The sequence below is a fragment of the Aquarana catesbeiana genome, linkage group LG03 (genome assembly GCF_042186555.1).
Source record: "Aquarana catesbeiana isolate 2022-GZ linkage group LG03, ASM4218655v1, whole genome shotgun sequence".
Classification (NCBI taxonomy): Eukaryota; Metazoa; Chordata; class Amphibia; order Anura; family Ranidae; genus Aquarana; species Aquarana catesbeiana.
The window spans coordinates 362,488,253-362,514,057 of record NC_133326.1 but is presented as its reverse complement, the minus strand read 5'-3'; the positions used below and the strand labels follow the sequence as shown (position 1 = coordinate 362,514,057).

The window sequence follows — 25,805 nt, the reverse complement described above, 5'->3', positions numbered from 1 at the left end:
AAGGTTCTCGTAATTCACCCGACGCATTTCAGAGTATCTATGCCTCCTTCTTCAGGGGTGTTTATAAGAAGGTCAATCATACATCAAAAATGTAGTAATAGCAGAAAGTCAAATACAACATATACAGAGATGTACAGTGAACAATGTTATTTATAACATGTATATTGCAATAATAATGAATAATGTATAGACTCACATATTTTGTGGAGATATCGTGGGCGAAACATTCCAATAAAGCTATTTAAAAGCAAAGAGTATAACCGGAAGTGTGTCTCCAGGAATTTGCCTGTAAAGGTAGCTTGTCTTTAAAAGCATATTTAAGTATACCATCAATTGAAGATTGAGTACAGCAGGGCTAGCATGAGAGGCATTGGACAGCTGAAAATACTGAAGCCGGCAGAGGGTGTAGCCCTGTAGGTAAAGAGTAATAAAATATAATGAGGGGCGTATTGAATGATGAAATTCAGCTAGCCTGCATCATCCCTATAAAAGAACTTTCAAAGAATGTGCAAGCAAGATATATATAAAGATATTACTGTAATAATGAAAAAATATGTATGACATACATGGGAATGATGTATATACGTATGTATCCTTTCTGCACTCAATGAGAACAGATAATTGTTGAGAAGATGATAAAAAGCACTGTATAGCTGGTATCACACTGAAAGATAATAAATGCATGACAGAGAGTCACTTATGTGTGTGTATATATATATATATATATATATATATATATATATATATATATATACATATATATATATATATATATATATATATATACACACAAAGGTGTTTCAGTGTGACTTTATAATTTTAGGAGATTATAATGATTATAAGCCAGCTTCTCCCTTTTTGGCAATCATTAACAGCTGTATAGGACTCATGGGGCAGGTTAAAGGTAATCTAAATTCACATTGCAGGCAACATGTAACATTTAATTATTGTCAAATCATACAGCTATGGTTGGACTATATATATAATGTATAAATCGCCTATATAAGTAGCTTACTAAACAGTTAGTAAATCATATGGTTGAGCCTGAGTATTAATGGAGTGTATTAACAATTTCTATCCTCAATAGAGGCGGGGGGTTGGCAATTAGGGTAAAACAATTTTGGGTTTATGCACACATATGTTTATGATGCTTTTAACCATTTAACATTAAAAACCGATGAAATGAATGGGAGAGCAATAGTAGACCATAAAGGATTCAGCATGTAGTAACTGTCATTATAATGCAGCATAGGTCAGTCATACCTGATATGTAAAAGGTAGCCGCATGGAGACACCCTCAGGTGGATGTCAGCAATGTCTCCAAGGCGTGCATGATATAGTTGTCTCCCTTCAAAGGCAGGCACAGCCGATAATTATCAGCTGTGCCTGAGATGGAAAGGGAGATCAAAGGCATGCGCAAGCGCAACGTCAGTGTGGATTACGAGAACCTTACAATCAATCATTGTGGTGATTTTGTACCTAGCACACAGCTATTGTAACCATTCCAATATACTTTGTATTTACTGTGCTTATCGTGTTTAATAAAATATATGTTTTCTCTACAAATTATGTTAGTGCCTTAAAAGTCCACCTAGGGGATTTTCCTTTTTGTCTAGTTAATTTGGATGTGGCACCCTATAGGGACACCTTCACCGATATAATCATTTCTCTTTTTCAAACTCAGTGATTCTGTTTTTTATTTTTATTTTTTTATTTTATCTGACATTTTGTTGTTATAACTTTCACTTGGATGTTATAAGTCACACTAGTAAATACAACTGGATAAAACCAAAACTGTGTCTGTCTTCATTTCAGGCTGCAAAGCAACAAAATGTGATTATTTTAAAGGCTGCATCTTTGCTCTAGGTCAGTGACTACCTTGCCCATAGACAAGAGTATGGTTAGACACAGTCTGACCTTCTAAAGAATTTTTCAAACATACGCTGACATAAACATGCACATTTAAGCTGGCCATACACAGAATTTCCAAAATGTTTGCTTGATTTTTTTTTTTTTTTTTTTTGGTTAGTGGGGTCAAATCGACGATTGTTTTCAACGATGGGGATGAGGAAATGCAAAAGCGCAAGAGGGAAATGTGTTTCTCAAATGAGAATCTGACTGTGAATGTAATTTTCTTTCAGGAAATTGTATATGTTGTAAAGTGCATGTTCTAGGCACTGTTAATAGGTCTGGGATTATAAAGCTGTTTAATAGGTCTGGGATTATATTCAAGTAGCAGGGCTGCATACATTTTTAAGGGCCTTATTTGACTCAATGACAGTAAGATGTAATGCTCTCTCATGTACAATTTTTCAGAATTTCTGTATGATTGTTTGAATGAAATTCTTCTGGTATATGGAAAGCTTTAGTTGTGGAGTATGCATGTTCAGTGGAGGAGGGTTAGAAGAAAGGCTGCTATGCTCCTCTGGGGCTGGTCTGATCTTGTAGGAAACAATAGAAACTTGTTTATAATATCCCACACAGTTGATCGCCACTTCCTGATTGATTGGTTAGTCAGCTGTGTCTAGTGTAGTCTATTAGCCGCCATCCATACTCTTTAAGAAAGCAATCTAGGCTTTTTTTATGTGTCCAAAGAAAAAAGAGGATCATCTTACCTAGAGACTTTACCATTGTCTTAAACTGACAGATCACCTTGTGGGAACGTTAGGCTGATAATGAATTATTCAATATCTGTCATGATGTTCCCTCCTCAACAGGTGCTAATATTTCTGTAACTTTAATCCACTTCTGTAAGGGTGATGCCAACATTTTCTCACACTGTGATTTTTATAGTAGAAAATTGCTACATGTCTAGGTCATGCTGAGCTACATCAGCTTTTTTAGACTTTAAGGATAAGTGCGCGTATCCCTTTTAAATAAAGCAAAAGCAGTACTTTATTGCTCACCTATAATGTAGAAATACAAATTTTACAGGGTGATCTTTAGAGGGCCAGTGCGCTGCCTGAAAAAAATCCACTGCTGTGGGCAGCAGGGATTAAGTCTTAAGGAGGATGGAGGGGGTGAGGTATGTGCCATTCTGTTATTTCCTCATAAGCAAATGTAGTTTCAAGTGAGCGATAACCCATTCTGAAATAAATGAAGGACTGATAGAAGAAAGGATTAACAGTGAGTATTTTATATGTGTTTTAAGGTTTTAGGCTTATACCAGGAAAAAACAGGACTGTATACAGCAACCAAGGTAATGGATAAGGGAGTGCCACCAGTCCTCCAGTAAAGGGCCCAGGCCAGCAGGGGGGCCCAGGCAGCAGGGTAAATTATATTTGAGCAGGAAGGGTGATTGGCAGCTAAAAGCTGGCTTCTTCTCCTCTCCCTAATGCCAACTTCCAGCTGCTGCAGAGAGAGAGCCATACAGAGAATCAGTTCTAGTAATTGCCCCCCCCCCCCCGCTGCACCAATCACCCTCATTCTACACCATACGTTTCCCCCTGCTGCTCTCTTGTGTGCCCCTCCCACCCCCACAGCCTGACAGCTTCCCTCCTCTTCCTGCTGGCAGCTGCATGCACACAATAGGATCCTTCAGGATAGACAGTGGGAGAAATATGTCATATTTACGAGTCTCTTTTCCTGAATGAACACGATGAGTGATCAGTACACCGATCGCTCACTGTGTTTATTCATAACTGAATCACAGTAAACTGTGTTTATTTGGGGGGCCCTGCCAGGTTGGCTGTATGGGGCCCCATGGTTTCTAACAGCAGCCCTGACAGCAACGACAATTTCCAGCTCTAATTGTTCCAGATACCAATAGTAGTAATTTCACAATGTTATGAAATCAGTCAGGAAAGAGAAATGTTTCCCAACATTAGTGACCTCTACAAGGCAGGATTCTGAAATATATGCTACCCACTTGGGTCAAGGCTGTGTTATTGTTGATCACTTGGTCTTGAGTTAGCCTTTTATTTATAACTTAACAGTATTTCTGTTTTGATAACATCAATTGTGCCTTACTGACATTTTTTTTTTTCGTTAAATTTTTATGCTTCTGCTGCAGGTCACTGCATAATAAAACCCAAATCCTAAACTTTATATTTTTTTAAATTTGTTAGAACTTTGCTGAACACAGCAGGTCCTCCCCGCTCTTACTTAAAGTTCTACTTCAACTGGGCAGGAAATTTCACAGGAGAAAAATGAGAGCTTGTCAAAATGAAAAATTTAATTCTGCACATTGTATATCACAGCGACCTTTGTCTTAGCCATCGGATGACTGAATACATTGCTGTAGTTCCCTGTCAATAGCTGGTCACATAAAACCAAGTGTTCCAAAATTATATTGAAATTGATGTTTTAGTTTTACACAACCTTCAAATGTTTTACATTTATAAGTTTCAGTTATAAGTGTAATGACTTTGGAAAAAATCTGCCTATTGCTAATTTTAGGGAATAAGTCTATTATAGTTATGTTATCTATATAAAAAATGAAATTGGCAGCAGTAAAGCAGCACAAGTTACCCAGGATACACAGGAGCAGTCCTAGCAGGTTTCTCCACATTTGTATTTAGCAAGGCTCAAACAAACATAGTTTTGGTGAAGAAGGGCTTTTTACAGCAAGTCCATAGCATAAAACAAACAAAACATCTGCTCTTCTGAGGCACTAACTAAACTCAGGTCAGTTCATACCTAACAGGATGCACCCAATAGGTTTCTAAGCACAAACAGGCAGCAATTGTACTTTTTTTATTGTTCTGTCAACACCCAGCCCAGACTTTGCCCTCAACAGAAGGCTCCTGCAGCAGAGAGAAAAAGAGCCCCGAGCTTGTATATATAATGGCCTGTGATCAGCTGAGTCTAATGAGGCCTGGCTATCTGGTAAGATGTGGACCTAAGAATGTAGGCTTTATCCCACACAAAGCTCTGCAGAACCCAAAACAGAACATATGAAGGTTCAGAGAAAACAAAAAGTTTGTTTTCTCCATATCAGTCACAAACCCTTGTTGTTTGTATGTAAGAAACCTAAGTCCCAAATACACATTGTTCACAATACTGCTAGCCAATGCCACAACATATAGTATATGCAGTGTCACATAGAAAGATAGATTATAATCTAAGAGCAATTTCTAGTCTCGGCATATGTTAATTTATCTGTTTTTTTCTTTTAGAGATATCAAACCGGATAACATTCTATTAGATGAACAAGGTAAGCTTAATTTAAAAAAATATAAATCATAATATGGTGAAATGTTCATAGCTGTATACAGCGGTATGACATTCAGGGGTAGCAATTATATTGAATACTCAGATCACGTCTGCCTGAAAGGGAATTGCCAGCTGAAAAGATACATACAGGAATGATGCCTGTAGGTGCAGGCATCATCCCAGGAAAACCACTGAACCCCGTGGACATCCATGGACTGCCTCCCGGCGGGAAGTGGTTAAAATACAGGCTGCTCCATAGTTATGTCCAACTTTTTATTCACTTATTATAAAGTCAATTACATTAACTGAGAGGAAGTAAGTGGTATAAGAAGGTGGTCCAGTCATGGGCTTTCGTTAAAATCCAACATATGCACTAGCATTAGCAACACATTTCTCTAGGCGGGGCTGAATGTTCTGCATGGCCCTTTGCAACATTTAACTTGGCACGTTCCCACACTCCTATTAAATTACCTCTTCTAAACTGGTTACATTCTGAGGCTTCCTGGCATACACTTTCAATTAAGTTACCCCCAAAAGAAAAAGTCCAGCGGTGTTACAGTAAGGCTGGACATCTTGGTGGCCACTCAACATTCCCACGACGCCCAATGACTCGTCCAGGGAAAGCATCAGCTAACCATGCTTGTGTTGTCAGTGCTAAATGGGCTGGCGCACCATCCTGCATGAAGTGCACATCCTCAGCATTCTCCCAGGCAGATATGATGGGATGGATGAATTCCTTGAGCATGTTCATGTATCTCTCAGCATTCATTTGTTGCCTTATGAGTTTATGTGAAATCTCCATTAATAAATGTAAAATTTTGTAATTAGGAATATATTTAATTTAGCTTGTATCTATGCAGGCCAGAACATATTAATCTTCACATATATCTCTGAGAAGACCAGACAAGTCGGTGCCCAGGCTTTTGTGTACAAACAATGGGATTCAAACCTCATTGTTTTACACATACTCGCTTCAAAGGATCCCATGCTGGGATATGCCCTGAAGGGTGGCCAACCCATGATCAAAAGTATAGGGATTGGAGATGCAGCCAATCCTTAACCAGCAATAGGGAAGCTCACCAATCAATTGCCACGCTATGCCAACCAATGAGGTATCAGCCTGTATTGATATACACAGACTAGATGGGAAATATCTTTCTTTTTATGGGAGAGCAGCCATCAGAATGGAGCCTTGGTGGAATGGGTAATTATGGGAAAGGTCTGCCCTTTACTTGTAACTAAATATGTTTGTAGATTAATGTTTTAAGGAATATACTCTGTATTCCTTCATGTAATTCTCTTATTTTAACCTAATATTTTCTTCCTTGGTGTAGACTATAGATAGATAGTTGTGTATTAGATAGACTTTCAACTACTTACCAATAAATGTTGCTATTGTGTTACTAGCTTCGGTCTCGTACTTGCTTCAGAGCATGCATCGTTTTTGGTACGTCGGAACAGCATACAGACGAGCGGTTTTCCCGATAGGAATTGGTTCCACCGGAAAAATTTAGAGCATGTTCTCTTTCTAGGTCCATCAGAATTTTCGACGTAAAAAGTCCGATCAGGCATACACGCGATCGATCGGAATATACGATGAAAAACTCCCGTCTGACTTTTTCTGTCTTACATTCCGCTCGTGTGTACACGGAATAACAGTGAACTTTTTTTATTTGCTCCCTTTTGGTCTGTTAAATATACCATTAAAAATAGGTTGTTATATCTGTTCAATAAATGCAAAAAATAAATGTTGATCGTGTTAGAGATGTGTTATCTCAAAAAGCCTTATTTACCCCTCCCAGTTCTTATTTTGGACTTCAGAACCTAAAACCCCTATGTTGTGGAGTTAAAGACAGTGGAAGGGATAGGGCTGTCACCATTCAGGCCACAAAAATGCTGTGCATTGTCAGCCTACAGCAGTAAATTAGCATCTGAGTGCATTTCTGGCACATGGACAGATTTTTCTGTACCTGCAGGGTCTTTCGTGGAATAAAACATGGGGAAATTAGTATGTACTGCAGAGGTTTACTACATTAAAGCCAAAGCTTAGTTAAAAAAAAAATCAAAGAAAATTAGCACAAGGGACACTACTTAGGCTGTGATGTGTCCCTTGTGCTGTTGGCTGCAAATTTAGTGAGAATCTTCTGTCCTGTGATTCCCCCCATCACAACTGAAACACGATTTATGAATGGAGGGTGGGTGGATGAATGAAAGGTCCCCTTTCTGCATTCATAGTTCATGTTTTAATCCTGGAAGCTATAGTATAGCTTCTATAAATTAAAGGAGGCTGTATTTGGCTGTATTTTTCCCCCACTGCACTGGAAGATTACAGCAACATTGGTAGGGGGCATCAGAGGTTATAAGATTTCTACTAAAGTACTAGCCAGCAGCACATGGGACACATCACAAAAATAATCTCCCTTGTGCTTTTTTTTTCTTTACTAAAAGTAGGCTTTAACACATAAAATAAATTGTGAAAATACCATTGAGTGGTTGCATTGCTGTTTCAAAATGTGCAATGTAGGATAAAATCACCAAGTTGTCAGCATTTCACCTTGACCCATGAATGAGGACACTTGCTCTGCAAAACATTCAGTAGGCATGACCCAGGTAGGTATTATGTTGTAAAAACAACTTGGGCAGAGAGTAAAGGGAAGAAGATGAGATGGTACGGTTACTGTAGATCTTAGTGGGTTAATAGACCTATTCGTTTAATGACCTGGTCTAGCTTAGTTTAAATAAAAATCACTTTTTCATGCATAGAGTTGGTACTCAGAACTCCATTTTTAATAGCATCCCACACCTTCTAACTTGACTAAGCAAGCAAGCTGATAGAAGCATATTTCTTTGCCTTCCCACTGAAGTTACATAACACCATTGAAGGTTCTTTAGCACACTGGGTTTAGCTTCAACTATGGTAGCAGCAGAAATATAAGATCGTCTGTCATTTTATTGAGGTGCCACCACACTACAGTTCATTATATATAGTACCTTATATACTGTATGAGAAATGCTGGCTGTAGAGCAATAATATGAAAGGTAAGGCACAATGGTAATAAGAGTAATGATTGCCTTGACTTCCATTTTAATTAATTATGCTGCTGGAGCTGATATATACATGTGCTCATATGCTAGTTCTCCCTTTTACTTTATTACTTCATGGTCAGTTAATCTAAAATCTTGTTAACACGTAAAACCATTTCAGTTTATTGGCTATTACACTTTGTTCTTAGAATCTTATGAAACATGTTGAAGAATAAGGACACGTCTATGGTGTATGAAAGTATTACATTTCAGCTTTGCTTCACACTTCCTTAGTTCATTATTGTCTGGAAAAATCATGTCAAGAAACTTATTGTATAGATACCATCTTAAGAAATATCAGGTAGATATAAAGCAATGTTTCCACATATAGGGCTCCATTCACAGAACCACATTGCATGCGATATTTAGGTGTTATCCCAAATACTGCACGTGATCCTGAAAATGTCAATTCACTATTGCTTTACACAGTATTTACCGCATAAAGCAAAAACGCTCGGTAAATACTGCATATAACAAGAGTGAAACTCAATTCACAAAAGGAAAAAAATGCATGCGGTAAAGAAAGAAGTGGTCCTGGCCTGTGATAATAAAGGAACCGGCAGTTGCCAGCACCCTTAACAACCAAGAAAACAACATGGTTGTTAAGGAGCTGGCAGCTGCCCGTCCTTAACAACAGATGAGTCATCAGCTGTAAGCAGGATTTCCCACTGACAACTGAATATAAAAAAAACTCACCAGCAATGAAAAATTAAGAAACAAAAACAGCATGAGATCCCGCCTCCAATCCATACCAGGCCTTTCGGGTCTGGTATGGATTTTGAGGGGAAATCCCCACGCCAAAGTGTAAAAAAAAAAAGTCCCCCCCCAAATCCCCCAAACTAGTGGCCTAGTAAGGTTCAGGAGGGGGCGCTCACTCGTCCCCCGTTTCCTTACCTGCCGGCTTGCTGCATGCTAGGATAAGGGTCTGGTATGGATTTTGGGGAGGACCCCAAGCACTTTTTTTTAAATTTTTGGCGTGGGGGTTCCCCTCAAAATCCATACCAGACCCAAAGGGCCCGGTATAGGTGGGGGGGAGACCTCACGCTGTTTTTTTAAATTTTTCATTTCCAAAATGTTTTATTATATTCAGCTGTCAGCAGGGAAAAGCTGATGACTCATCGGTTGTTACGGACACGGCAGTTGACCGCTCCCTAACAACCATGACCGTTACTGGTTGTTAAGGACGCCTGCAGATATTTACAGCTAAGGACTATTTAAGTTAAGGAGGCTTTCACTACGAAAATACCCCATGACTTTATAAAATAACTCATGCAGCATTTTAGCAGTGTTTTTTTGGGAAAGGAAAAAAATGTTTTGAAAAATGCTGTGCGGTATCTAATCACATTTTTGGATGCGGTAAGATACCGCTTTATGAATGGAGCCCGTAATGAGAAATTAAAGTAGAAAAGTATAAGTCTACACAATTGTTTTTGTGTAGAGGGCTTACAACCTCTGTCAGATTTGAATCGCTGCGTTTTAATTGCTACAAAAGTGAAATAGGAATATATGGCCAACACCTAATAAAAATTGTATCCTCCAGGTTCCAAAAAAATGTAAGCAAATACATCTTAAACAAGGGGGAGTCACTGGAGCAATACATACAATAACCCTTCAGTAAAATCCTAGGTTTATATATGGGCTGGAGTCCACTTCTCTTTGCTCCAGATTAGAAAAATCAGCACCTAAAAACCCTAAATGTGAAGTTGTTAAAAAAAAAAATTGTATAAATGGGTGGTGATAGCAATATTTTTAATACTGTGTCTCAATATAAGGAAAAAAGTATTCTGTGTGTTTATTATTTAACAGATTTAATTGCTGATATAGTACAGTACTGTATATATTTTTAAATATTGCACATGCTGCTTAAACTAAGAAAATGTTGTAAACATACTTTATCTTTGGGGTATAAAGGAAAGGTAAAGAATGAATGAATGGGATATTCGTATTGTCTGATCTTTGCTTGACATTGTGATATGTGCATTGTGACAGGTGCTTACTTCAAGTCAACTTTGTGGTAGAAATTGCTCATGCATCTGTCTCTCAGTCAGAGTACCTCTATTAAATATTCATGCCTACAGATACACAGGACTCTAGTGGGACTGTCTGTCTGAGTGATTTCCACAAAGTTCACACTAAAGTCATAAGACATTCACCATAAAGGAATATCTTAGCAAATCGTATAGTATAACTTATCATCAAATCATACAGCAAGCTTCCCTAGCATAGCACCACGGTCCCGTGAGCCCAGAATGAGTTTCTATTCTCTTTAGTAACATTGACATGTTTACAGATCACAGCTTTTGGGAATGATGTACAGTGTTCCTGAGATTTAGATAAGCCTTTGTTCAGGGAACACCACTTACAAAGCATGAAAAGGAGAGCTATACATCCTTTTATAGTGTGTGTTCTGAGGTGCAAAATTAACAAGTAAAATGAGAAATTAAATAGACGTACAATCCAGCCATAATTCTTTATATATGTACTGTAGGTATATACTTATTTAAAGAGGTTTTGTAGGGAATAGCAAAAATTCAAGACATGCCACAATAAAATGGCAATATTAAATTTAATTTCACATTAATATTTATTAAATCCCATCTGCACCAACTTTTTTTTTTAATCAATTGTATGTAGCACCCTGTGTTGCTAGAGTGCTAGCGTTTTTGTATACTAATTGTAAATTGTCAGGATTGGCTGGCAGCCAAGCCTATGTGTTTTTCTGGGTCAGGATTGAGTGACTCAGGGAGGCTGGTATGACTCACAGGCAGCATCTCTGATATCCCCCCTAATTCTTGAAACCAGCAGAAGATTCCAGAAGGATGGGCGTGGAGGAGAAGCTGCCTGGAGTATTGTGAGGGCCCTGATCAATCCCCAACAGATGGGCTGGCAGGGGGTAGGCCCCCTCAAATACTCAGGGTCAGTCCAGCTGGGGCAGTGTGGAGTTTGGGTGGAAGATGGAGATGGAGTGTTAGGCTGTCAGAGGCCTTTAGGAGTAGCCCTCTAGTCTGCAGGAGGTGAGCTCGGGCCTGGGCGCAGGAGCTCATGACACATGAAGGGATCCTGACCAGAAGACAAGGAAGCAAGGAGAGGATATCAGAAGGACACTGCCGGGCAAATCTCCAGGGAGAAAGAGAGCCAGGAGGGCTTGTGAGTGTCAGAACACTGAGAGGCATGCCTGAAGGGACTGTGTGCAAATAGTCTGGGATGGATACAGAGGCAGTCTGGGAGGACTGTGGAGGGGTGGCCAGGGGGGCTGGTGGGGGCAGCTACAGCCGGGTGGGCTGGTAGTGCCTGAAGCGGTGGTGCTGGGATCAGTAGCCACTGGAATAAGACAGCTAAGCACTAAGACCTCTTTTTCTGCTGCACTACCAAAGGAGCCCGCAGTCTCTGCCTGCAAAGGGCATTTGCTCTGGATCTGACTGAGTTTGTGTTGGATCAATGTTCCAGTGTTAGATGGTCCTTGGAGATGTAGTTCTATAAGCAAAGTTGTGCTGGAGGTGGAAGAGGAGAAGTGTACATATACTGGATGTATATAGTTGTGTCCCTAAAGAATACTCTGTTGATCAAGTGGACATCCCATAATAACCCTATCCCCATCCAAGTTCAATCCCCCTAATAAAATACAAGAAAAAATAAAGCTGCAAGGACTGATTCCTGACTCCAGTGTGTGTGGTAAATTTGGGTGCCTGGATGTGCAGGGTGGTAGATACCCATATCCACTGGCTCTTACGGGGGTAGCACTACATTTAAGTAGAGTATGTTTTGGGTTAGAATCTGTTTATTCCTGTCTGTGACCTCACCAGCACAAAAAATGAGGGGAAGGTTGGCCAGCAGGTCATATATAGTGGGAAAAATAATTATTTGATCTTCTGCAGATTCTGTAAGTTTGCCCACTTACAAAGAAATGAAGGGTTTATAATTTTTATCATAGGTGTATTTTAAATGATAGCAACAGAATATTAACCAAAAATCCAGAAAAAAACACATGATACAAATGTTATAAATTGAGGTGAAGTTCAGTGAGTAAAATAAGTACTTGATCCTCCACCAACCAACAATAATTCTGGCTCCCACAGACTGGCTACAGTATGTGCACATGTGGTACACAGATTAGTCCTGTCAATTTAACTACTTCCATACTGGGCATTTTCACCCCCTTCCTGCCCAAGCCAATTTTCAGCTTTCAGCGCTTACACACTTTGAATAACAATTGCGCGGTCATACTACACTGTACCCAAATGAAATTTTTATCATTTTTTTCCCACTAATAGAGCTTTCTTTTGGTGGTATTTGATTACCCCTGCGATTTTTATTTCTTGTGCTATAAACAAAACAAAAGTGACAAGTTTGAAAAAACACAATATTTTTTACTTTTTGCTATAAGTATCCAAATTTTTTTTTTTTTTTAACAAATTTTTTCCTCATTTTAGGCCGATACGTATTCTTCTACATATTTTTGGTAAAAAATATCGCAATAAGCGTATATTTATTGGTTTGCGCAAAAGTTATAACGTCTACAAAATAAGGGGATAGATTTATAGCATTTTTATTATTATTTTTTTTTTACTAGTAATGGCGGCGATCTGCAATTTTTATCGTGACTGCGATATTGTGGCGGACACATCGGACAATTTTGACACATTTTTGGGACCATTCACATTTATACAGCGATCTGTGCTATAAAAATGCATTGATTACTGTATAAATGTGACTGGCAATGAAGGGGTTAACCAGGAGGGGGCGCTGTAGGGGTTAATGTGTTGCTAGGGAGTGATTCTAACTGTGGGGGGTGGGGATTCACAAGGGGAGGAGACCGATCGGTGTTCCTCTGTGCAAGGAACACACCATCGGTCTCCTCTCATCTGACAGGATGTGGATCTGTGTGTTTACACACATAGATCCACGGTCCTGCTCGGTTACCGGGCAATCACGGGTGCCCGGCGGACATCGCAGCTGCCGGGCACGCGCGCCGGGACCCGAGCGATGCGGCGCTGGGCTGCCTGGAAGGCTGCGCCATCATATGACGGCGGCCCAGAACAACAGCTGCACCGTCCCGCCGTCATATGACGGCGGGCGGGCAGCAAGTGGTTAAGATGGTGCTCCTAATGACAACTCATTATGTGTACAAAAGACACCTGTCCACACAATCTCTTTCTTCCATTCAAACCTCATGATCATGGATGAGATCAAAGACCTGTCAAAGGACATCAGGGACAAGACTGTAGACCTGCACAAGGCTGGAATGGGCTACAAGACTATCAGCAAGAAGCTTTGTGAGAAGGAAACAACTATTGGAGCAATTATGGAAGAAATACAAAATAACCATCTATTCTGGAGCTCCATGCAAGATTTTGCCTCATGGGGTAAGGATGATCATGAGAAAAGTGAGGGATGAGCCCACATGTACAGGCCCATCTGAAGTTTGCCAATGAACATCTAAATGATTCAGAGAAGGATTGAAAGAAATTGCTGTGGTCAGATGAGACCAAAACTTAGCTCTTTACCATTAACTCGACTTGCCGTGTTTAGAGGAAGAAAAATGCTGATTATGACCCTAAGAACACCATCCCTACAGTCAAGCACACATGGAAATATTATGCTTTGGGTCTGTTTCTCTGCTAAAGGACCAGGCCAAATTTGCCACAGAGGGGCCAATGGACAGGGCCACGTATTGTAAAATCTTGGATGAGAACCTTCTTCCCTCAGCCAGAACACTGAAGATGGGTCATGGATGGGTCTTCCAGCATGACAATGACCCAACACATACCACCAAGGCAACAAAGGAGTGGCTCAAGAAGAAGCACATTAAAGGGTTTGTTAACCCATTTATATAAGACTATGCCAGCCCCTCTATTAGAGGCTGGCATAGCACACTATGAAAGTATTTTAAAAAAATGTGTTCGAAATACCGCATTTGAGCTGTCTTCAGGCCGGTCACATGACTCGCGGTTGCTTTACAGCTCCGATGGATGTCTTCTGCGGGAGGAGCTGTGATCTCCCTCTGACGTCAGCCAGGGAGACCATGTGGCCGCTTGTCTCCTCCGCAGAAGCAATGTCTCTGAGCTGTAAAGTGGCTGCGAGTCATTTGACCGGCCTGAAGACAGCTCTAATGAGGTATTTAGAATGCTCGTTTTTAAAAAGGATTTACATAGTGTTGTAGGCCAGCCTCTAATAGAGGGGCTGGCAGTGACCATTGTAGGGTTTTATTTTTAATAAGGGTGAGAGGGGAGACAGGAGAGCAGAGCAGGGCAGCGTATGATGAAGGGACATACTCTGACCATGGTGATCAGGGCTGAGTAGCCCTGATTTTTGTGGTCAGCGCAGAGAGGGCATACAGGAAGTGGCAGGTTCAGGGACGTTTTTTTTTATAGTTTAGAGGGGGGCAGATTACATAGCACAAGCACTGTGCTGTATAATCTGCTTTAAGGGACCAGGATCTATATATTTTTTTGGGGGGGCTAACAAACACTTTAAGGTCATGGAGTGGCCTAGCCAGTCTCCAGACCTTAATCCTATAGAAAATTTATGGAGGGAGCTGAAACATATATGTCATATTTTGCTTGGGGATTAAATATTTATTTTACTCACTGAACTGCAACTCAATTTATAACATTTGTATTGTGTGTTTTTCTTGATTTTTGTTTGATATTTTGTCTCTATCACTTTTACAATACACCTATGATAACAATTATAGACCCTTCCTTTCTTTGTAAGTGAGCAAACTTACAAAATCTGCAGGGGATCAAATAATTATTTTCCCCACTGTATGTCATACACAGGTTAGACCATATATTTCCATAAAAAAAAGATCATTTTTAAAAGCATGTAAGCAGTCAGGGTTTATACAAGGAAAAAGAAAAGAGGCATGGCACACCTATGTTTTCACATTAGTCCAGGTTTATTTGCACCAGTACCCATGTAAACAGTCTCCACCTATGGGACCTCCTTCTTATGCCCCATACACACGATCGGACATTGATCGGACATTCCGACAACAAAATCTATGGATTTTAATCCGATGGATGTTGACTCAAACTTGTCTTGCATACACACGGTCACACAAAGTTGTTGGAAAATCCGATCATTCTGAACGCGGTGACGTAAAACACATACGTCGGGACTATAAACGGGGCAGTGGCCAATAGCTTTCATCTCTTTATTTATTCTGAGCATGCGTGGCACTTTGTGCGTCGGATTTGTGTACACACGATCGGAATTTCTGACAACGGATTTTGTTGTCGGAAAATTTTATAGCAAGCTCTCAAACTTTGTGTGTCGGAAAATCCGATGGAAAATGTGGAGCCTACTCACGGTCGGAATTTCCAACAACAAGGTCCTATCACACATTTTCCGTAGGAAAATCCGACCGTGTGTACGGGGCATAACATGTTTCACTCGACAGGGTGTACCCTTACATGTAAGCCCTGTCAGGGGAAATGCATTAGAGAGGAGGTCCCATAGACAGGGACTGTTTTTGTGGTTGCTTGTGCAAATAAACCTGGATTAATGTGAAAACGTGTGTCATGGCTCTTTTCTTTCTCCTTGTGTGTTTGGAGCACAAATAGCTTTACTTGCCACCTGCACCCGGCATTCCTGAGGCAGAGTGGGAGGATTTGGTTTGGGAGTGGAGAAAAAAATCACTATGTTTGTAACACTTTGTTAATAACAAAGTTTATACATAACAACATACCTCCCAACTTTTTGAGATAGGAGCGACCGTCACCTATTAGCAAAAGTATGTAGGAATAAGACACACCCCCTGCCATGCCCCCTTGAAGGAGAATTATACAAAAAAAAAAAAAAAGATTAGTTAAACAAGTGCTTCTTTTTACCACTACTATTCCTTTATATCAGCTTCTGGTATTTACAAATGCAGCCATTTAGAAATTGGATGAAAGGTTTATCACTGGGAAACACTTTTTGAAAAATAAATAGCGCATTTTATATACAACTATATAGATCAGACCAACATGAGGGACAAATGAGGAGGAAAGAAGGACAGAGAGACTTTGTTACAAATCAGGAACAGTCTCTCAAAATCAGGGACAGTTGCGAGCTATGCAACAACTCCAGGCAAATTTCTAAATACCTATAGTGCCTTGAAAAAGTATTCACACCCCTTGAAATTTTCCACATTTTGTTGTGTTACAACCAAAAACGTAAATGTATATTATTGCGATTTTATGTGATAGACCAGCACAAAGTGGCACATAATTGTGAAGTAGAAGGAAAATGATAAATGGTTTTCAATTTTTTTACAAATAAATATCTGAAAAGTGTGGTGTGCATTCGTACTCAGCCCCCCTGAGTCAATACTTTGTAGAACCACTTTTCACTGTAATTACAGCTGCAAGTCTTTTGGGGATGTCTCTACCAACTTTGCACATCTAGAGAGTGACATTTTTGCCCATTTTTCTTTGCAAAATAGACCCAAGCTTTTTGGGTCTTGCCACAGATTCTCAATTAGATTTAGGTTTGGACTTTGACTGGGCCATTCTAACACATGAATATGCTTTGATCTAAACTATTCCATTGTAGGTGTGGCTGTATGTTTAGGGTCGTTGTCCTGCTGGAAGGTGAACCTCAGTCCCAGTCTCAAGTCTTTTTAAGACTCTAACATGTTTTCTTCTAAGATTGCCCTGTATTTGGCTCCATTCATCTCCCCATCAACTCTGAGCAGCTTCCCTGTCCTTGCTGAAGAAAAGCATCCCCACAACATGATGCTGCCACCACAATGTTTCACGGTGGGGATGGTGTGTTCAGGGTGATGTGCAGTGTTAGGTTTCCGCCACACATAGCGTTTTGCTTTTAGGCCAAAAAGTTCAATGTTAGTCTCATCTGACCAGAGCACCTTCTTTCACATGTTTGCTGTGTCCCCCACATGGCTTCTCACAAATTGCAAACGGGACTTCTTATGGCTTTTTTTAACAATGGCTTTCTTCTTGCCACTCTTCCACAAAGTCCAGATTTGTGAAGTGCACAACTAATAGTTGTTCTGTGGACAGATTCTCTCACCTGAGCTGGTGATCTCTGCAGCTCATCCAGAGTTACCATGGGCCTCTTGGCTGCTTCTCTGATGAATGCTTTCCTTGCCCGGCCTGTCAGTTTATGTGTACAGCCATGTCTTGGTAGGTTTGCAGTTGTGCCATACTCTTTCCATTTTCAGACGATGGATTAAACAGAGCTCCGTGAGATGTTCAAAGCTTGGGATACTTTTTTTATAACCTAACCCTTCTTTTAACTTCTCCACAAGTTTATCCCTGACCTGTCTGGTGTGTTCCTTGGCCTTCATGATGCTGTTTGTTCTCTAAGGTTCTCTAAAAAAACTCTGAGGGCTTCACAGAACAGCTGTATTTTTACTTAACTGATATTAAGGTACACATAGGTGGACTCTATTTACTAATTAGGAGAGTTCTACAGGCCAATTGGTTCCACTAGATTTTATTTAGGGATATCAGAGTAAAGGGAGCTGAATACAAATGTTCCCAGACTTTTCACACATTTATTTGTAAAACATTTTGAAAACTATTTATCATTTTCCTTCCACTTCACAATTATATGCCACTTTGTGTTGGTCTATCACATAAAATCCCAATAAAATACATTTTTGTTTTGGTTGTAACATGACAAAATGTGAAAAATTTCAAGGGGTAGGAATACTTTTTTAAGGCACTGTATATGAAATGTATATACAGTATGTTAACTGTTTTACCAGCCAAAAGGATGTGTATGTTTCTCTATTCAGTGTTGAGATAACATAGCTGTGCCACACAGCACAGACTTGCCTGGCAAGGCTGAAGGCTTGTTTTTTTTTTTTCTGTTGCAGATTTACTTTCACTTACAGGTCTCCTTCCCACCCCTGACGTTTGACTGGACAGTGAAAGTAGAAGCAGCACACTGCTAAATTTATCTCTCTGTCACTCTGCTCTCTTCGCCTAGCAGCGTGCTACTTTTACTGCAACACATCTGATTGGTTTCTTGTGCGGCTTCCTCCACCACCTCTCTGCTTTATTGTACAGGGACTGCAAGTGGCTTTCAATATTTTAAAGATGCAGCTGTAATTAAAATATTACTTAGTGATACTCTCATGAAGGTCCTTGTTCAGGCTCTTCCTGTAATAGGGTGACAACCTTTTGTCCCTGTCTTCCAATTGTGACCTTGCATTCTTACCTTGTCACGTAGTCTTCTGATGGAGATCATATGGGGGCCTTTATAATGCACATTATGCAGACATGGTTCACTTTTGTCACCATTAGCAAACCAGCTCGGAGAAATGGCATACAGCTATCACTAGAGATGGCTGGGAATCAGCAACATGTAACAAAGGATGGATGGAAAAAAGTGAAAACAAGTAACTACTTTTATTTAGGAAATTACAGTTATTATACACAGTGCTTTAGCAAACTAAATGTCAGTTATGCCGCTTACACACGATCGGAAATTCCGCCAGCAAAAGTCCGATGTGAGCTTGTGGTCGGAAATTCCGACCGTGTGTATGCTCCATCGGACCTTTGCTGGTGGAATTTCCACCAGCAAAAGATTGAGAGCAGGTTCTCTATCGGAAATTCCGTTCATCTGTATGCAATTCCGATGCACAAAAAACACGCATGCTCAGAATCAAGTACGAGATGGAAGCACTCGGTCTGGATTAGCAGAAGGAGCCCAAAGGGTGCCGCGCTTCGTATGGAACTTCCCTTTTCTAGTGCTGTCGTACGTGTTGTACGTCACCGCGTTCTTGACAGTCGAAAGTTCAGAGAACGTTTGTGTGACTGTGTGTATGCAAGCCAAGCTTGAGCGAAATTCCGTCGGAAAAACCATCCAATTTCTATTTCTAACCATCCAAGGTTTTTCCGACGAAAATTCCGATCGTGTGTACGCGGCATTAGGGTATAGATCTACACTAAAGTCAAAAGGGTAAAATGTGTGTAAAAGCTTAGTAGGGAGCATTTTTCTCTCTGAATGTCCCTTTAAAAAGAAAATATTAATTTGGAAAAAGCCCATAGTGGGAAAACAAGTGGAATTAATCTGTGATCCAGATCAGGACGTGGTAAGGGGGGTGAGAATAGGGTGCATTTAATCAGAACATATTTTAGGAAAGTGCTAATCCCTAATTAATATATAGCTTCACTAGAAAGTATTATTTACTGGTTTTTATGTACCAGAATATTTCCAGCACATTGTTATATTCTCCTTATCTTGCTTCAGAATAGCACAGCTGGATAACAGGGCACCATCAATTTGTCTGAAAAGCCTATTAATGGGAAGAGGACACCACTGATATGTCTCTATAGCATAAAAATGGCTTTATATATTTCACTCTGTACAACAAGACAGGAATATTTTCAGTATATAGGAGCTCAATAGGGTTAAAGCTGCAGAGTGATGTAGATATAATATATGTACTGCAGTAAGACAGCAGAAATAGGAACAAAAACATATGATTATATTCATTTTTTAGGTGAAGAGTGTTGGAAGGACAACAGCATGTAATGTAAAGTACTGTTAACTATATACAGTATGCATTATACTTATCTATGCAGCAGGTGGCGCTGTAGTATTATAGTGTTATAGTATGTATTCTATGATATAACAGGATGTATTGTCTATCTATGTTCAATGCACTTGTTTGTTGTTCTCTTCCTGTCTCCGTGATCTAAAGATATGTACTGCAATCCTCCATCAAAGTAAAGCGTATTGCTGTATACAAGAAGCTTCCAGCGCATTATTACTATTACTTTTACTAATACTCAAAATTTACAATAAAAATGCCATAAAACTATCCCCTATTTTGTAGACGCTATAACTTTTGCGCAAACCAATCAATATACGCTTATTGCGATTTTTTTTACCAAAAATATGTAGGAGAATACATATCGGCCTAAAATGAGGAAAAAAATAGTTTTTTTTATATATTTTTGGGGGATATTTATTATAGCAAAAAGTAAAAAATTAGTTTTTTTCAAAATTGTCGCTCTTTTTTTGTTTATAGCGCAAAAAATAAAAACTGCAGAGGCGAGCAAATACCACCAAAAGAAAGCCCTATTTGTGGGAAAAAAGGACATCAATTTTGTTTGGGTGCAACATCGCACGACCGCGCAATTGTCAGTTAAAGCGATGCAGTGCCGAATTACAAAAAGTGCTCTGGTCAGGAAGGGGGTAAAATCTTCCGGGGCTGAAGCGGTTGAAAGAAAGTTCAAGACAAACACAGTCGATTCCCTCCCAGGGGTATTCAGCATTTCAATCCGAAATAAACAAAATTCAGCCCTCCTGGCTTATAAACGCAGCTCTCCTGCTCAGGCCTTACTCTTTAGGGCCTTGGTCTGTCTCTCACATACCAGATGCTCAGCACCTCTGTCCATACTGCAAGTAACCTTGTGCTATATGGGAGCTCCCACCTCTCCTAGGTGAATCCCTACTGACTCCCATGCCTAGACCTCCTGTCTGCAGGGTGGAGTCGTCTTCAACTGGGAGCCTAGATCCTTGGTGTGGTCATTACTTAAAGCCCAGAATACAGCTGACTCATTAGTGAACTGGCTGTTTACTAGACCTGGACACTGGCAGGGCAGGGTACCACCCTGCTACAATAGTTTTTGGCTTTTCTGCTTAACAGAGAAGCAGACAGGCAAATTTAAAGGCTGTCTGCTTAACAGAGAGCGGTGATTTTTTAGTGAGGTCAGCTCAGTGTACTCTGATGCTGCTCATTAGGTTTTGGAGATGTTACACTGGTCCAATAGTAATGAGATATATTGGACAGTGGGAGGAAACCCAGCAGGTGAGAGCATGGATGTAGATACAGCCCTGGCCAATTGGAAGGGGATGTGCCCCAAGGAATGCTGGGTGCCTGTATTTAAGTCTGAAGAGCTTATGGGCTCATGATCCAGTCTCCCTTTGAGAGAGGTGCAGGAGGGGAGGAGGCTGCTGCCTCTCCCCAGCATAGACTGCCATGCGGCCTCAGGAGATTGACCTGAGGGCCTGAAAACTTGAAGCTACAACCCAGGGTTTCTGTGCAAGCTGACTGAGGGGGGCTGTCTATGGATCTGGTCTGATGTCACTGGTATAGAGTTTTGCTTAGAAATTGGAAAGAGGCTACCAGCTTTCCCTGGACATTTTGTGAGTACAGACCCCTGAAGGGATCCCCGAGACTATGTGGGTTGCTGAAATTCTCCTCTGGGTCCTAGAAGTTAGCATACGGGGTGTTTGAGATAAAGTAACTTCTGCGACAAAGGGACTTGTTAATTCCATTCAGACGCTGTATGCTTCAGCTTTACAGGTTCTACAGAGAGATTTGTCCTCGCTTGTGCATCGTTAATTTGGAATATCCTACTAGTTCCCTTTTTTATCCAAGTTCTCCAAATAAAATATAAAAACTATAAAATATAAAAACACATTGCCCATCTGTAGACACGGAACCAACATAGCGGGTGCTGCCGGGTAGAGGGGAAGGAGCAGAGTTATCACACATCTGTTCTTCTCCCCTCCCCTTGCTGACCTGGAAAACAACGTGCTTGACGTCACTTCTGGGTCCGCCTCTCGGTGTCCCTGGCCATCATACCCGGGAAAAAATGTAATGTAATGCAAATAAAATTACACCCAAGCGCATAAAATTGCCCCCCAAAATTTTTTGAGGCCCCCCCAACCCCACATACACAAACGTATGCATGAAACCGCCAGTTGCGATACACATGTTACATATCGCAATGCACGCCGGAGCGAAAGCAATATTTCTAGCACCAGACCTCCTCTGTAAAACTAAACTGATAACCTATAGAGGGATTTTAAAGTGTCACCTATGGTAAATATAGGGTACTGAAGTTTGTCACCATGTCACGGGTGCACACAAATTTAAGGTTTGATATGTTGAGAATCTAGTTACTAGGTGCAATCCCATCTTTTATATTTTACCAAAAAATTTGTTAATTAGTGTATTGTTTTATTGACATTTTGCCTTTCATAGACCTTTGCATTAATAACGTGTGACATAAAAAATGGGAACTACAAAGATTTTATTCTTTAGGGTGTCTGTTTTCAGAAAATATATAATGTTTGGGGGGTTTAGGTAATCTTCAGGTCTAAAATATTTTTTTCTGCACGTGTGCAAGCAGTGCAAAAACGGCTCTGGCAGTAATGTTTGCTGTGACCATAGAGAACTTTTTATTCTTTTATGGTAATGGGACATCCTCAAACATTGTGCTGCTTCTTGCTCATATGTTGTATGGATCTGGCATTTCTCCTTATGCTATAAGTATATATACAGTTAGATCCATATATATTTGGACACAATTTTCATATTTTTGGCTCTGTATGCCACCAGAACAAAATTAAAATGAAACAATCCAAATTCATTTGAAGTGCAGACTTTCAGCTTTATTCAAGGGGTTGAACAATGAACATAAATATCAAGTACCAATTTTAGGAACTGCAACCATTTTTATACACAGTCCCCCCATTTTCAGGGGTTCAAATGTAATTGGACATATATAATATAATAAAATGTAACCATAAATAAAATGTTTTGTTTTAATATTTTGTTGAGAACCGTTTACTGGCAATGACTGCCTGAAGTCTGGAATCCATGGACATTACCAAAGACTGGGTTTCCTCCTTTTCAATGCTCTAACTGTAACTGTCTTCAGTCGTTCTTTGTTTGTGGGTCTTTCTGCTTTTAGTTTTAACTTCAACAATTGAAATGCATGCTCAATTGGGTTGAGATCAGGTGATTGACTCGGCCATTGCAGAATATTCCACTTCTTTTCCTTCAAAAGCTCCTGGGTTGCTTTTGCAGTGTGTTTTGGGTCATTGTCCATCTGTACTGTGAAGCACTGTCCAATCAACTTTGCTGCATTCGGCTGAATCTGGGCTGACAGTATATCTCTAAACACTGCAGAATTTATCTGGCTGCTTTTGTCTTCTGTCACATCATCAATAAACACCAATGACCCAGTGCCACTGGAAGCCATGCATGCTCATGCCATCACACCGCCTCCACCATGTTTTACAGATGACATTGTGTGCTTTGGACCATGAGCTGTTCAAAGCCTCCTCCACACTTTTTCTTCCCGTCATTCTGGTACAGATTAATCTTAGTTTCATCCATCCAAAGAATGCTTTTCCAGAACTGGTCTGGCTTTTTTTAGATGTTTTTTGGCAAAGTTTAATCTGGTTTTACTATTCTTCAAGCTTATGAATGGTTTGTACCTTGTGGTGAACCCTCTGTATTTGCTCTTGTGAAGGCTTCTCTTAATTGTAGACTTTGAAAATGATATGCCCACCTTCTGGAGAGTGTCCTTCACTTGTCTGGATGTTGTGAATGGGTTTTTCTTTACCATAAAGAGGATCCTGTGATCATCCACCACTGTTGTCTTCCGTGGATGTCCAGGTCTTTTTATGTTGCTGAGCTCACCAGTGTGTTCTTCTTTCCTCAGAATGTACCAAACTGTTGATTTGACCGCTCCTAATGTTGCTGCTATCTCTCTGATGGATTTGTGTCATTTTTGAAGCCTTACAATGGCCTGTTTCACTTGCGTGGACAGCGCCTTTGAATGCATGATGTAGGTTCACAGCAATAGATTCCAAATGCAAATACCACACTTGGAATCAACTCCAGACCTTTTACCTGCTTAATTGATGAAGAAATAAGAAAGGAGTAGTCCACATATGGCCATAAAACAACTTTTGATTTAATTGTCCAATTACTTTAGGTCCCTTGGAAAAGGAGGCATGGCTATTCTTAAGAGATGTAAATCCTAAACTATTCTTCAGATTTGGATGTACATACCCTCACATTAAACCTGAGAGTGTGCACTTTCAGCCCATATCCATTATATAACTATAGCTTGAATATGTTTTGTTAAATACCTGAGAAAATCTAAAATTGTGCCTGTGTCCAAATATATATGGACCTAACTGTGTGTGTATATGTGTGTGTGTATATATATATATATATATATATATATATATATATATATATATATATATATATATATATATATAACTTGTAGCAGAACTGTTCAGCACACTCTGATAATCCACTATTCAGAGCTATTTACCTCAAATATATAGTTATTTATTAACTCAATAAAGGTTAAACTTTTATATTTAGTAGGAATTTAGCAGAAATTTTGTAAAATGTGCTGTGTTTGTATCTGCTACTAACAGTTTTAGTGTACTTTTAGGGAAAATATTGCTTTGACAAAAATTTGCACAAATAACGCTGGCCCCTAAAAATCAGTAGCACTTCTTTTTATTCTACTGGTCTTGTGCTTTAACAAAATGTATTATTTGGGGGTCTTTGTAATGGAAAAATTGAAAAATTACAAAAATTGTCTGGCCACCCGAGTTTAAAAGTGGAGCGGAGGGTCTGGCAGCGAAAGGGACAGTAAACCCTTTTACTGTCACCAACATTTGGCATACATCGATGGCAGCGGTGTGTTTCTGCAGTGTATTTATCACAAACCAACCATCAGCTTTGAGACTAAAGTGATAAGGCGGATCTACAACCACCTGAAGGCTTTCACAGACCCCCTGGAAGTGCACCCCCCCCCCCCTTCAATGAAGGGCAAATGAGACATCAAAGAAAATATGATCCCACCCTACCCCTATGTCAGTGCACATAATAAACTGTTCATACTTGTTATATCTTTGTAAGCCTTGAATAACATACTACAGTTTTATTACCTAGGGCTTCTGCATTCAGAAAATGTATGTTTTGATGGGGTTTAAAATGTTACTAAACCCAGGACCCTGCATTCACTATATCTAGTCTCCCACAGTACACAGAACATGGAAATGCAATAGTTTTAGTAAATATAAACTTCTAAATACCTTTTCTCATCAACAGTTAGGGCAGGCAGTCTTATGACTTTTCTCAGTATCTGGTAAAAGCTTGTAGGAGTTTTAATCCTCCCCTTATCGTCATATGAGGCTGCAAGACCCCCGACCCTCTGTCTGGACAGTGCTGATTGGCCCTGTGCTGATCACATTCACTCTCCCAAAAAAAAAAACTCTCTAGCAATACACACCAAACTGAGGATTTGCAGAGTGATTCCAAGGCTTTGTTCTATCAGGAGACGGTTTGGGGGCTGTGGAAGAAAGGGAGGATCAGAGAAGACAGAATCAAGCAGCCTTTTTACACAATGTGAAGGATTAACCCCTTGGGTTCCACAGTGAGTATAACAAGCATGCTTTACTGCATATACAGACTGATTTTACTGTTGTGGGTTTAGTAACACTTTAACTAAGATTGAGGCTTAAATAATAAAAAAAAAGAAAAGAAAACATTAATTTGCTCAATTTTGGCTAATGTTCACCAAAACAATAATTAGTAACTGGAAAGCTGACAGGCTGACACAACTTAACCACTTGCCAACCTGCTCATGCAGATATACTGTGGCAGGTCAGTTCTCCTGCACAAACTGACGTACCTGTACGTCAGTCCGCAAAAGCAGGATAGCGTGCATGGGCCCGGCGCGTGCTGCGGCAGGATGTCCACCAGCAGCCCGTGATTGGTGCGAGGAGGAGCAGAACGGGGAACTGCCTATGTAAACAAGACATTTCCCTGTTCTGCCTAG

General features: G+C 40.1%; 1 protein-coding gene across 1 annotated transcript in view; it reads left to right on the top strand.

The window, feature by feature from the left end:
- The window catches only part of STK32A (serine/threonine kinase 32A), a 313,145-nt gene that overhangs the window by 228,723 nt on the left and 58,617 nt on the right, over positions 1-25,805 (top strand). The window contains exon 6 of the mRNA XM_073620615.1: positions 5,118-5,155. Coding sequence (XP_073476716.1) covers positions 5,118-5,155 — 38 coding nt within the window. The remainder of the gene's footprint in view (positions 1-5,117; positions 5,156-25,805) is intronic.